The following is a 14,632-nucleotide window of genomic DNA, read 5'->3' as shown; positions in this document are numbered from 1 at the left end:
TTAGGTCTCCATGAAGAAATGCATTTGTAACATCAAATTGATGAAGGGGCCAATCCTTATTAGCTGCAATGGAGAAGAGGACTCTGATGGTATCCATTTTTGCAACCGGAGAAAATGTCTCAGAGTAATCGATCCCATACGTCTGAGTGTACCCTTTGGCTACAAGTCGGGCTTTGTATCTTCCAATGGAACCATCTGGTTTATACTTAATCGAATACACCGACCGGCATCCAACAGTTTTCTTTCCTTTAGGAAGAATGCACTTCTCCCATGTATTGTTTTTCATAAGAGCACGCATCTCCACTTCCATTGCTTCTTCCCAGTTCTTCTTACCTTGAGCTTCCTTTACGGAAGTAGGTATCTGTTTAGTGTATAGAGAAGCAACAAATGCTTTTGCACTGTTAGATAAGTTCCCGTTGACCATATTAGCTACAGGATATCTTGAATTTCTGGTTTCCCTCTCTGGGGAGTACCGTTTTGGAGGAACTCCTCTATTGGCTCTAGGTGGAAGAGAGTATCTTCCGGTAGTCTCCGCTGCAACTGATTCAACATGTTCAACAACTGGTTCAACCTCAGGCATCACGTTGGATGGACTTTCTTCAGTGGTACTGTGCTCCGTGGATTGTGTGTCTGTGTTTGAAGGACTCGCAGTACTGTGATAGTTTTCTGTTATGACTTCTTCAGATGAGGAAATTTGGGTTAACCAGCTCAGAGTGTCTATACTGTCATTCTCCCCCTGACCACTGAGTTGGGTGTTATAAAAGTATTTTGTTTCAAGAAAGTCAACATTCATTGTGGTGAACATTTGACGAGTTGTTGGATTATAACACCGGTAACCGATTTGATCGATCCCATAGCCGACAAATACACATTTCTCAGCACATGGGCCAAGTTTGTTTCGGTTGGTTTTGGGTATATGGACAAAAGCGGTACACCCAAAGATTCGAGGTTCAAGTGTAAGAGGAACGGCCTCGTAACTTGCTTGATCATATATGTGGACGACATGATTATCACCGGAGATGATGTAGAAGAAATAGCACAACTGAAAAGGAATTTGTTTTCAAAGTTTGAAATGAAAGACCTTGGGAATCTCAAGTATTTCCTTGGAATTGAAGTTCTCAGATCTAAACGGGGGATTTTCATCTGCCAAAAGAAGTATGTTCTTGATCTCTTGGCAGAAACTGGGTTGATTGATTGTAAACCAGCTGATACGCCAATGGTGGTGAACCACAATCTTCACATGGAACTCGATGGAAAGCTCGCAGACAGAGAAAGATACCAAAGGCTAGTGGGCAAGTTAATTTATCTTTCCCATACACGCCCTGATATAGCTTACGCCGTTGGAGTGGTAAGTCAGTTTATGCACCAACCACAAGTTGCCCACATGGAAGCCGCTCAGAGAATTCTAAGGTATCTCAAGGGAACTGCAGGTCATGGTGTGCTGTTCAAAACAAATGGGCATTTAACTGTTCAGCTCTACACTGACGCAGACTGGGCAGGAGATAAGGGAAACCGGAGGTCTACATCAGGGTACTTCTCTTTGGTTGGCGGAAACCTAGTTACCTGGAGAAGTAAGAAACAGAAGGTGGTTGCTCTGTCAAGTGCAGAAGCAGAGTTCAGAGGTATAGCTCGAGGGTTAAGCGAAGTTCTTTGGATCAGGAAGCTGCTAGAAGACATTGGTTTTTCACAAAAGGCTCCTAGTAAAGTTATGTGTGACAATACCGCTGCAATACAAATCTCAGAAAACCCAGTTCAACATGATCGAACAAAACACGTGGAGGTAGATCGACATTTCATCAAAGAAAAGTTGGAAGGAGGAATCATAGAGCTCCCGTATGTAGCATCAAAAGATCAACTTGCAGATATCCTCACAAAGGCAGTCAATGGAAACGCGTTTAATAGTTGTTTGAGCAAGTTGAGCATTGGTAACCCCACTACTCAACTTGAGGGGGAGTGTCGGAAAGAAGAAAATAAATAGTATAGGGGGCTAATATGTAACTTGGTGTTCTATATAAGCACCATTTCTTTGTAACCCTAGTATGAACCTTTGTACAACTTCAATACAGTTTTCCTCAATACAATTCAACCCAATCGCTGTGTTTGTTCTATACTAGACAACAATTCGATCATCTGATTTGCAAGATTTTGAACTTGTTGAGTTGTTTGGTAAGGATTCTCATACTGTAAACCCTAAACCCTAATTTTTTTATTAATACTGATGATGTTGAAAATGTGCAGGTGGCTTTCCTCATTTATTCACCTTACGTATTCATCATGGTGGTCGATTAACACATTCTCCAGGTCGTATGTATGTTGGATGTAAGATTGATAAAGTTGACTTGATTGACATTGATAAGTTCTCTGTACGTGAGGTTGATCTTATGCTGGATGAATTAGGCTATAATGCGTCAGAACCAATGTTGTACATGTTTATAAATCCTGAAAAAAATTAGACATTGGTCTTGAACACTTGAGTTGTGACCGAGATTGCCTGAACTTGGCTACATTTGTGGAAGAGCACAAGATAATCAATGTTTATATATCACATGGGTTGAAAAACATTAAGGAGCTATTTTCCCCACAAAGTCTACAACTAAACCTATTATCATAGAGGAGATTGATGAACCTAGACCATTTTCTATTGTTCCTTTAAAGCTAAACTTTGTGGGATTAGATGAGGGCCAAAGTAGTGGGATTAGGCGGAAGGTTGTGGATGAGAATGTGGGATTAGATGAGGGCCAAAGTAGTGGGGTTATGCATGAGGTTTTAGCTGAGAATGAGTGTTTAGATGAGAATGAGATTCTGGAGGGAACTGAGGATGAATATGATAGTGATTTATAATAAATTCATAAGTTACCAATTGGTAAAAATATCTTTTAATAATATTGGTAAAGGCAAAATTTTTAAACATCTTAGTTTGAGAGTGAGAGGTCTTGGGTCCAAGTCCCACAAACGAGAGGGATTAATGAAATTTTCCATTCAAAAAATACATCACTAAAAAGTCAAGAACTTTTTAAGTGTTTTAAGTTTTTTTTTTAAAGAGTGAATTGCCGAAATCGTCTCTGATGTTTGATCACTTTTGCGACTTTCGTCCCTGAGGTGTCTTTTTCATCCAAAAAGTTTAAAATATTCCCATTTTTCATCCCTGATGCCCAAGGTTCGAGGGACGAAAGACGCAGCAAATTGCCAAACTCCAGGATAAAAATGACAATAAAACGCAAACTTGAAAGAAATGCACAAAAAGGTCATTATGAAACAAGAAAAATGAATTTTATCATTTTACTAAAAAAATGTATAAACATTAAAGGGTAAATTACACTTTTTGTCCTTTATGTTTGTATCGGATTTCAATAGATAACCTCTAACTTCAATAATTACAGTCACATTTCTTTATTTGGAAAACTCGTTACATCTTTCGTCCTTTAACACTAACAAGGTTAAAAAAATTCAGTCAAATCTATTTGTATAAGGGTACTTTGGTCTTTTTACAAATCTAATTAAAATATTTTATAATAAAACAAAAATCAATCATTAAATACACACCTGCATCTTGACTCCTTTTAACTTCATCCCGTGACTCCAGATCTACATCTTGATTTCTCTTCAGGTACACAAACCCACTCTCAAAATCAAAACTTTTTCAACACCCATTTATCATTTCTCGATTTCAATCAATACCCATTTGCTAGATTTCACAATTAACCCACTTCACTTTCACGTTTGCAGATCTTGAACATCAATGGGTTCCGTAACCCTAAACCCCCAAATCGCCAATTATCGTTAATCATTTTTAAGAATAATAATCCTCACTTCCTTGATTCTTTTGGCTTTCGTTTAATACCATTTGTTTCAATCTCAAAAATACCCACAGTTCTAAGAATTTTTCCAACGTGCAGGAAGAACATTTACATGATGTGGGCATCAGAATCATACATTCACACCCCCTTTAACCAAATAACCATTAAATTATGCATCATTTTTCAATATAAAAACCATAGGGTCGAACTATAATAAACCCATAGTTGAAGGCTCACACATGATCTACACCAAAAAAAAAACAACAAAAATAATCAATAAATACACACCTGCATCTTGATCCTTTTAACTTCATCCCGTCACTCCAGATCTACATCTTGATTTCTCTTCATGTACACAAACCCACTCTCAAAATCAAAACTTTTTCAACACCCTTTTATCATTTCTCGATTTCAATCAATACCCATTTGCTAGATTTCACAATTAACCCACTTCACTTTCACATTTGCAGATCTTGAACATCAATGGGTTCCGTAACCCACCATCACCACCACCTATCACTCATTCCTTTCGCCGGAACACAAATAGATCTTGTTGGAATTAGATTTGAACGGTGACGGATCCAGCTCCTCTTCCGACGACTGAACCAACAAGGTTTCTTTGAATCTTGATTTGTGAATTTGTGTAAAGTATGGTCGGAGAAGTGGTGGTTGCTGAGGGTGTAAGAGAGAGAGAGAGAGGAGAAGAAAGTGGGGGTTTGTTATAAAGAGGGATAAGTGGCGTTTGTTGGATACGGTGGTGGTGGTGGCTGACATATGGTGGTGGTGGTGGTGGTGGTGGTGTAGGTTGATTGACGAGAAAGAGGAAGAGAGATATGGCTGAGAGAAAAAAAAATAGGGTTTTATATATAAAAAGATGAAATTACCAATTTACCCTCATGTGCAAAGCACATGTTCTAACTTAACATAAAATTTTAACCTTGTTAGTGCTAAAAGATGAAAGATGTAACGAGTTTTCTAAATAAAGGATTGTGACTGTAATTATTAAAGTTAAATGACATCCATTGCAATTCGATACAAACATAAAAGATGAAAAATGTAATTTACCCAACATTAAATCATATGTTTTGTTTCTTATATCATTCCATAAAAAATATTTAATAAACATAGGAATAAGATTAGTCTAAAAAGTAAAATACTATCCCACAAAATAATTATCTCTAACTACTACTAAATACTCCATTATTATTATTATTATTAGTGTATATTAATAATACAAATTAGGTAGAGGATCCTGTAAAAAAGGCCTAAAGTGTGAGAAGGGTAAGAAAGAATCTCAGCCATTAGATCTTTTGATCTAATGGTTGAGATCAATAGGGACTAAATTATCAAATATTTTCATTAATTTGGACTGATTTGAAATATCTAGGGGCAATATAGTCTTTTAAACCCACTAGAAATTAGGTAATGCACATGTAACTTCCCCCGTCTTTTTAAACGTCAATAACTTTTTATACGTAACTTTTTTTTAAATTACACCATAATAACGAGCGTTTTTTTATCTTTAATATGAGTACCATATTGCTATACTTATATAGAGAAAAAAAATATGTTTCGATCAGATGTTTAGTCAATGAATGGTGTTATATACTTGCTGAATGGTTTATATACTTAATGAATGATGTTATATACTTGCTGAATGGTGTTATATACTTGTTGAATGGTGTTATATACATGCTGAATGTTGAATGGTGTTATATACTTGCTGAATGGTGTTATATACTTACTGAATGGTGTTATATACTTGCTGAATGGTGTTATGTACTTGATGAATGGTGTTATGTACTTACCGAATGGTGTTATATACTTACTGAATGGTGTTATATACTTGCTGAATGGTGTTATATACTTGCTGAATGGTGTTACATACTTGCTGAATGGTGTTATATACTTGCTGAATGATGTTATATACTTACTGAATGGTGTTATATGCTTGCTGAATGGTGTTATAGACTTCCTATAATTAAGGTGGCGGTTATGGGAAGTTTTTAATTAATTGAATTATTGATAAAATTACTTGTTTACCCTTTTCAATTAATTTAGATCTAATGGCTGAGATTCTTTCTTATCTTTCTCACACTTTTGGTCTTTTTTACAATAACCTTACCAATACAAATTAAATGCATATTAATTTTATTATATTATAGTAATATATTAATATAATAATAATAATAATTACTATTATTTTCTTTAATTTCTCAGTTAGATAAGCTTGGTGTCAACCAATACTAGTATCGAAAATACAGGTACGGTCTGGTACATGAAGGTAAAAATCGGCAACAGCCTGATATAGAAAACGCCAAAAGTCAGTACCAAATTAAGTTTGAAAATCTTTTAGTTCGGGAAATTTGGTACTGCTACACGGTACCATTTGCTCATCCCTGATCACGGGTGCCGTACAAACAACAACGGTATCGTACAACTTTTTCTTGTTGATTTTTCTTCAACTTTTAATGATTTCTTTTTTTAGTTTCAGGAGTAGGGATGAGCTCGGTGGCAACCGATACCAAAAATACCGATTACGGTACCGGCATATGAAGGTAAAAATCGGTAGCGAACCAGTACTAGGAACGCCAAAAGTCGGTACCGAATTGGTACTTAGGATCCTTCGGTTTGGGAAATTCGGTTACGGTACCCAATATTATTTGTTCATCTCTGACCACGGGTTTCATACGAACAACATCATTAACATACAACTTTTTGGTTGATTTTCTTTCGATTAGTTTTTACTGTTTTTTACATTTTCTTTTTATTCTTGTTAGTGGTTCCACGTACAACGCGCTCGTAGTGATTTCAAAACACATGTAAACACAGACTAAATAACAAAATAAGTTCGCCGCAACACGACTAGAGTGATAAACCTAGTTTTGTTATCATACATATGTTGATAATTTTGTTTGAATAACAAAGTAACCTACTCTTAAATACTTCATTTTACACATAATAGAACTTAACCCTCATCATTTAGGAGTAACTCCGCCTTAATAAACGCACCGGTACCAATAGGCTACAACCCATTTGATTTATATATTGTTGGGGAATTTTGTAAACACAGATAATTAGAGAGACGTGTAATCACTCTCAGATCAAATTATTTTGATGGTTCTCCCCAATAACTCTATTGGATACAACTTGAATTCGAGAAATTAAACAACAGTATGTGTATGAGAATTCGTATGAACCAGAGAAACCTATGACCAAAACTGACAACGAATTTTAGGGTTAGGGATGGGTAACTGCCATTAGGCAGTTATCTTTTTATTTTAAATAAAAAGCCTTAAAAATGCCTAATTTTCCATTTCAAAAATAATGTCCAAAATCTGTATAAAATGCCTTAAAAATACCCCTTGGACCCTGCTACCAGGGGTGTTGCCCCCTTGGAACCCCCGTTCGAGGCTCCGCCCAAACACTTGGAATTCTAACAACTCGAACAAGTATGCATTCCCGCACCACCTAACTTGTTTGATCTATATTATAATTCTCTTTGATCATCAAGTTAATGCTGATTACACTAAGATATCTAACATATATAAGTTGATTATAGAGGCCCACTTTATCCACTCGCAACGGCCCAAAGGGACCCAAGTTCTAAGGGAGTGTCCTGGTTATCTAGAGCAAATTGATATCTTTAAGTTTACCTTGAAATTCTCTAAATGGTTATCCACACCTAAACTGCAGGGGAAGTGTCGGGTACTCACCTGGTTCGGTTTTAGATAGTGAAAAGGATAAAAACACAACACGTAAACAAACCTTAATGGAGTGACACCATGCCTCATGTTCACTAAAAGTGATCCTTAAACCGAACACAATGACACAACATATACCAGAAATCGAGTGACATTAAACCTTTTTTATACCAAAAATTCACATCACATGTTTCTAGGAAAGAAGAACCCAACTCATTCATCTCCTTAGATTAAAGATGCTTGTTTTTTAGTGAGCAAATATTAGTATTTAAAATTTATCCCCCTTGAGATTAATTTATATTAAATAGTTATCTATCATTTAAGCAATCGCTCGGTTTCCTCATTTTCTAAAATCATTGACCTTATACCATTACAAAAATAAAAACTAAAACTTCATGGCGTGTCGTGTAGTGTCATGTCAAGCAAGACTGTGTATGTGTGCTATACAACTAAGCATTTAAATACGCCTATTTATGTGAGAAAACTCTTGGATGGCTGTTTGCCAGTGCAAATGCACCCCGGAAATGGGTTCGCATAGAAATTCTCTTCTACTCTAGGAGACTCTCCGACCTTCCTCTCAAATGGTGCACCCACCCGATCCTTATGAATGGCCTTCACTCGGGAACTAAATGTGTCCCACGTTATCACTCCATTGTCCAACATATCTATCAGTTTAACAAACTTTCGCCTGAAAACCAAAATAAAAAATAAAAAAATCAGCCTAGACGATAAGTATATATGTCTCTCTTAAACAAGAGGTAAAACTACCTATCGGGGCTGATGGTCTTACGGAAGCCTTCAAACTTCCTATGCCCTTGGACAACCTTTGCCATATTCCCATCATACGTGTAAACAAATACATCACTCTCAAGGGCAACGATATGATCAACTGCAGCGAGACGATTTTGATACCGCTTAAACAAGTCTAGTTCCTCTCGAGTCATAAGTGTGGTATGAGAAAACACATTTGAGTAGTCCTTGTGAAAGGCGTCCATGCTCGTATTTCCATATATTTCACCGGCGACTATGTAAATTTGGGTGGTTGGAGGGTACCCCATGGCTTTAAGGAAGAAAGCAGCTTCTCGAGGGGACATGGGGCATCCCCCGTTCTGTCTCCTCTCTTTGCTGTTTATTTCCTTTTCTTTCCAATGCTTTATACCGTATCTCATGACTCTTAGCTCCTCTGCTTCATCTTCTCGTAAACTATGGCTGCATCCTGTGAATGCAAGCATGTCTTTCTCATATCTGCATGATCAATTCTCACTTCTAAACTCGAAACAAGTAACAACATTTTGATATTAAATTCCTAGCCTTGAAAGATTAGATCTCCTAAATCGACTAGCGTTAGATCTTATGACATAACGCATAAAACTGCATTACAAGATTTGACTCGAAAAGTCAAACTGTGTCTCTTTTTATGTCCAGAGACCGGGACCTAAGCTGCGAAATGACAGCAAATATGTGTTTTCAGCAAAATAAGTATACAGATTTATCTCAAGATATCGACTCGTTAATAATGCATATAAATGATTGACCCTAAAAATCAAATGGCAACATGGAAAGTAATATGGATCTAAAAGATTTACAGGGAGATATGTTAACTTAATTGAACTTACTTGCGATTATTTTCAGCAAAATAAGTATACGGATTTATCTCATGTAACTCCGGCAATAAGGTTGACTTAAAAAGTCAACACGGATGAAATGAAAGCATTACCTCAAATGGAGAGCAATATAAGACTCCCCTTTGCTCCTAAGACGTTGAACCAGCTTTTTCCCGAGCTGTTGAATCTCGTGAGAGTACTGAAGGGCCGCATAATTGGCTCGACACCTAAGCTTTTGTAAAGAGCTCGCAAGTCCATTGTTGACAAGTCTTGAATCAGTATGTGTAAACTGAATTACTTTGTGCTTCTTCAACAATAAAGACATCTCCCCTCTATAGTAACTAGCCTGCATTAGATAAATAGATATATTGATCAAATTTAAAAAAAAAAAAAAAGATAAAAATATACCTTTAAAGATACTGTAAGTGCAGATTAAGTACCTTTGACCACGAAACAGGAGCTTTGAGATATGGCTTTTTTCTAGCAAATTCTGGCGGTAAAAACTCTACGATCTCAATGTCATCTTTTAACACATCCATGAAATGCCTCCAGTCGAAAATGTCCTTAAAATCACTGCAAACAATTGACATAGATAAGGTAGGTATGTATTACAATTTACAATAGTCGAAGTTTTATTTTAACTAGAAAGCGTTGGATATTACCTTGGGTCGGTCCAAAAGGATTGATGATCAAGAGAAGGAAAAACAAGGGTAGCATTCATGATCTTGGCAATAGCAACCATGTCACATATCTGGTATGACGACGATTGTAAGTTAAAACATTTCTAAAAACAGAAATCCCGGTTTCATTATAAGACGGATAATCCAAGGAATAACTAACATTTTCTATTTTTTAGGCTTAAAATTTTTAGTATAAAACTACATGTTATTAAATTTAATAAAAATCATCATCATGCCGCTAACTTACCCCGGTTCTCATCTGATTCAATCCACCATTGGCATGAACAAGAATATACCCATTCGAACCCGTCTCTGGAAACCGAAAGAAGAGAACATTTAAGCATGTAAATGGTACTGTAGAGTAATTTTGATAAAAAAAGACAAAAGTTAACGTACTAAACGTACGAATAGCATAAAAAAGACAAAAGCACGCGGTGACATTTTTGTAATTATCTGCTTGCACGGTAATTATCAAAATTACTCTACAAATGATACTGTAGAGTAATTTTGATCTTGTAGAGTAATTTTGTAAAATGTTCTTGTAGATGTAGAGTACTTTTGATCAAAAAACTATACATAACCAAAAAAACCCTCAAAAAACTCTACAGGATCATTTGTAGAGTAATTTTGATAGTTAATGATAATTACGAAAATGCCACCGCGTTTTTTTAAGTTATTTGTATTTGATCTTTTGTCTATATATAAAAATGTTAAAAACAAGACTAACTTATTCGGTTCCGTGGTCTGGCAATGCATTGGTGATAGTCATTGCTGATGTTTGGTTTCATCCAAATTTTTTCTTCAACCTGCCGAAAATAAATAATTCAATCAAACATTTAATTATCAAAAAATAAATTTAAAACATTATGATTTTTGATTACAGAGTATTTGTTGATGGGCATGGAAGAGTGAAGCAGTCTCATGGGGTGATGGGGCTTGTAGTTGTAGTCCCTCAATATGAGTGTCTCATGACTCTCAGCAGTTGCCATGTATAATAAAACTAGCAAAACAAGAACAAATGCAAACCCTGCTACGCTCCAACACTTGAACCCTTTTCTTAGAAAATGATAATTTACATTGTATTCACAATTCTTTGGGGTTTCCAGGCCTGAGTAGTGTGTTACGTATATTAACTCCGCTGCACGACGGCGGTGCGTTGACTGTATCCCGGTTCCGGTTGACATTCAATGTAACGATCACCGGAAAAAACTGCAAGGTTTCCGATTGTAGGGTGGAATAACGGTTCAAGTAGTCTCCGTCTATTTATAGTCCAATAAAACAGACTTTGAATGTTGAAAGTTGAAACGGTTTCCCTAATTATAATAATATTATTATACTTTTTAAAAACTCAATTCACACTTTTTTTTAAAGGGAACGAATCCTCCAAATCGGCTGCTAAATAAATTCACCACATCGGAATACACTCGCCTCCGAACTGTGGAAAACCCTTACCTAGGGCCGAAGCCCGTGAACACTCGTCCGAAGGCACGACAGTGCGGTAAGGTAAAATCCGCTCAGTTCAAGAATCGAACTAGTGATCTCCACCTATTCGTCTAGTCTCCAATCATCACCAGGTGAGGCAGAAAATAATGAGAAGGGCAGGAATCGAACTTGGATCCCTTAGAACACCAAGACTCTCCCTTACCACTCCATCGTCACCTCATTGACCAAAAAACTAAATTCACACTACAACCCAATTATAATATTCTATTTTTTAAAAACTCAACTCACACTACTTCCATGCCCTATAATTCTACGGGAGAGTTAATATTCAGACACTCTTTTTTAATATCTTTCTATACATACATAGATATATATACAGAAAGAGATATAGGAAAAATATATAAAAATAAGATTTAAAGGTATAAAAATAGTGGAAACCTTCAATTATTATTATTATTATTATTATTATTATTATTATTATTATTATTATTATTATTATTATTATTATTATTATTATTATTGTTTCTTTCTAAAAGATGACATTCAAGGGTAGCGAGCTCCATTTTATATGGCTACGCCATTGTACCAGCCCTCAGCCCCTCACCCTCTATGGAGATTGAACTATCAACACTTATGCTGTGTTCTAGAGATCCACTTAACAGGGGGAGGGGAGGGGAGGGGAGGGAAAATGGGGTTTTTTTTGCCTGATAATAGTCTTTCCAATTTGGAAAGACATGGAAGGGAGGGGAGGGATGGGGAGAGATTTTTAACTCGGGAACACACCCTTAGGAATGACAAATCCTTATCCAATATTTTAGGGGGCGTTTGGTTTGTAGGAATTCAACGGAATTTAAGGGGATTGGAATTTGAATTCCATCTCTTAGAATGTTTGGATCACAAAATTTGATGGAATTGGAATCCCAATTCCAATCTTCATGTGTTTGGTTGACAATGGAATTGGAATTGGAATTAGGCATGAATTCTTTCAAATTCCTTTAACTAAAGGAATTCAAAATCCTTCTTATATGAAGTAAATTCATTGGAATCTTCGACCCTTTCGACCCACACCATTCAAGTCACAATCGACAATCAAACCGAATAGAAAAGATGAAGAAAAGAATTTAGATCGAATAACTCTCAATCTTATTAATCAGAAAATAACTCAAAACTGATTATAGACTCTCAAACCATAACTCGGTTTCTCTCTAGTCTTGTCTCTTTTATCTCTTAATAATGTCTAACCCTAACATGGTTTATATAGGCTAACTCTAACTTGGTGACCAAGACATTACCATATAACCCTAACTTGGTGACCAAGACATTACCAAATATAATTATAATGTAATTAGGAAACTTAACCAATTATGACCAACTTGTCAACATTGATCCCTCAAGTTCACCGACTTGTGACTTGAACTCCTTTGTTACCTTTCACATTACTGACTTGTGATAAGTCGGGAATTACCGCCAACAACCGTTTCAACCCGTACCATTTCGAACCGAACCGTTTCGACCCAAACCGTTTCAACCCGAACCGTTTCGACGCGAACAGTTTCGACCCGTACCGTTTCGAAACGAACCGTCGACGGGAACCGTTTCGACGTGAACCGTTTCGACGCGAACCGTTTCGACCCGAACCGTTTCGAATCGAACCGTTTCGACATGAGCCGTTTCGACCTAAATTGTTTGGACCAGTACCATTTCGAATCGAACCGTTTCGACCCGTACTGTTTCGACCCGAACTGGTGGTTGTAGGTGCCGGGATGATGGATTCCAATTCATTTGACAACCAAACACAACAAAAATGGAATTGAGATTCCAATTCCAACAATTTCCAATTCTAATTGGATTGTTTAAATTCCAAATCCAATTCCTTCAAATTCTAATTCTTATACAAATTTCAATTCCAATTCCAAATAATTCCACGAACCAAACGCCCCCTTAATGTCGCTAGGTGTCATGCAAAAATCCTTTGCTAGTTATATTCTATTTTATATAATATAAATCATAAATAAAAACCAAGTTTATGTATTCTTCTAGGAAAGTTGTACTTTTTTTTTTCAAACTAACAAAAAACAACTCAAGTTTAATTGTTGTACAAATTTTATACATGTTTAAGTTTAATGATCTTTAATAAAACATTTATAAAACCTGATTATACTTTTTGTTCAAGTTTCGGTTTTTTTAGGATTTTATTTTTTTTCTTATTTCTGGTTTTTTTTTAAGAATGCAATGTTTTTTATTTAATGAAATTTTATTAGTTTTAATTAAAAATAATAATAATTGTGTAACGATTGACGGGACATTATTGGGCATTATCACCACCACGCCCCCTTTGTGAATAACGCCCCTGTCATGATTAGGATTACACGTGGCGGACAACGCCCATGAGTAGGGCATTATTTGTTGTCACCACTACACATGATCTAACCCATGTTTCAAGTTAAAATTTAAAAATATAAAATATAATCCTTGAATAATTACTTAGATTCATATTTGATTAACTTAGGGCATATACCTAGCGTATGTGCGTGTTAGGGTATCCGGGGCACTCTCGGGGAGAGGGTGCGGTGACCCCATTCCCCGATCGGGAACACCGCCGCCATCACCGCGGGGACCCGATTCGGGGAGGGGATTCGGTACTTGTTCACCGCGTTGAATTGGCACGAGGTTTGAGGAACGGCTACATTTTAAACGGTCAAATTTAAAAAAAAAAATTTCACTTTTTAAACAAATATAATAACCACACCCACCACTAATTTTTTATACTCTCAAACCACACCCACTTCACTAATTTTTTATACTCTCAAACCACACACACTTTACTAATTTTTTATACTCTCAAACCACACCCACTTCAAACCGAGCAATGGAGAACCAACTCCGCGAAGCCAAGAAAAAAACTAAGGGACAGGGCTCGCAACCGTCTCGTGGTGGTTCGAGCGGTGCAAGTGCACAACCACAACCCCCTTTCGGATATACTTCACAACCCCCGTTTTTTTTTCCAACAACCTTCACACCCCTCCTTTTACAACACCCAACCACCCAACCTTCAACCCAATTTCGGCTATTTTCAAAATTTGTTATCAATGGATGCTCCTCAATCCCCCGCCTTCGACCCATATGGTTTTCGTTCCCCACAAGTTCCATCTACACGAGGAAATGTTGAACGTCCTCTACCTATTTACGAGGACGAGGAGGTAGTGCCCGAAACTCAAAATTTGGGCGACGATGAAGATGACACCAGCGACGATGAATATAATGTGGATGAAGACGCCGGCAACGAAGAAGATGACGCTCGAGATAAAAAGGGAAAAATGGCGAGCGAAAAATGGACAAAGGTCCAAGAAGAGGCGTTGGCGAAGGCGTGGGTACATTGCTCTACCAACAAAAAGAAGGGCAAT

At 36.7% G+C, this 14,632-nt stretch overlaps 1 protein-coding gene across 1 annotated transcript; it reads right to left on the bottom strand.

The window, feature by feature from the left end:
• Positions 1-7,819: 7,819 nt before the first annotated feature.
• Positions 7,820-11,033, bottom strand: LOC110885515 (O-fucosyltransferase 19). The gene is made up of 8 exons (XM_022133215.2): positions 10,667-11,033; positions 10,513-10,591; positions 10,033-10,097; positions 9,768-9,856; positions 9,546-9,678; positions 9,219-9,451; positions 8,270-8,746; positions 7,820-8,189 (listed from the first exon to the last, which is right to left on the bottom strand). Exons 1-8 carry the CDS (start codon positions 10,967-10,969, stop codon positions 7,973-7,975), a joined length of 1,596 nt encoding a protein of 531 aa, XP_021988907.1. The 5' UTR covers positions 10,970-11,033; the 3' UTR covers positions 7,820-7,972.
• Between the last annotated feature and the right edge of the window lie 3,599 nt (positions 11,034-14,632).

This window comes from Helianthus annuus, chromosome 10, assembly GCF_002127325.2.
Source record: "Helianthus annuus cultivar XRQ/B chromosome 10, HanXRQr2.0-SUNRISE, whole genome shotgun sequence".
NCBI classification, from domain to species: domain Eukaryota; kingdom Viridiplantae; phylum Streptophyta; class Magnoliopsida; order Asterales; family Asteraceae; genus Helianthus; species Helianthus annuus.
The sequence above is the reverse complement of the archived record's forward strand: the minus strand, read 5'-3'. Positions and strand labels throughout refer to the sequence as shown.

Coding starts and splice junctions, on each gene's coding strand:
- LOC110885515 (XM_022133215.2), bottom strand. CDS start 10,969: ATGTCAACCGGAACCGGGATACAGTCAACGCACCGCCGTCGTGCAGCG. Junction 10,592..10,666: donor TGCCCATCAACAAATACTCT/GTAATCAAAAAT, acceptor TATTTTCGGCAG/GTTGAAGAAAAAATTTGGAT. Junction 8,190..8,269: donor AAGACCATCAGCCCCGATAG/GTAGTTTTACCT, acceptor TTTGGTTTTCAG/GCGAAAGTTTGTTAAACTGA.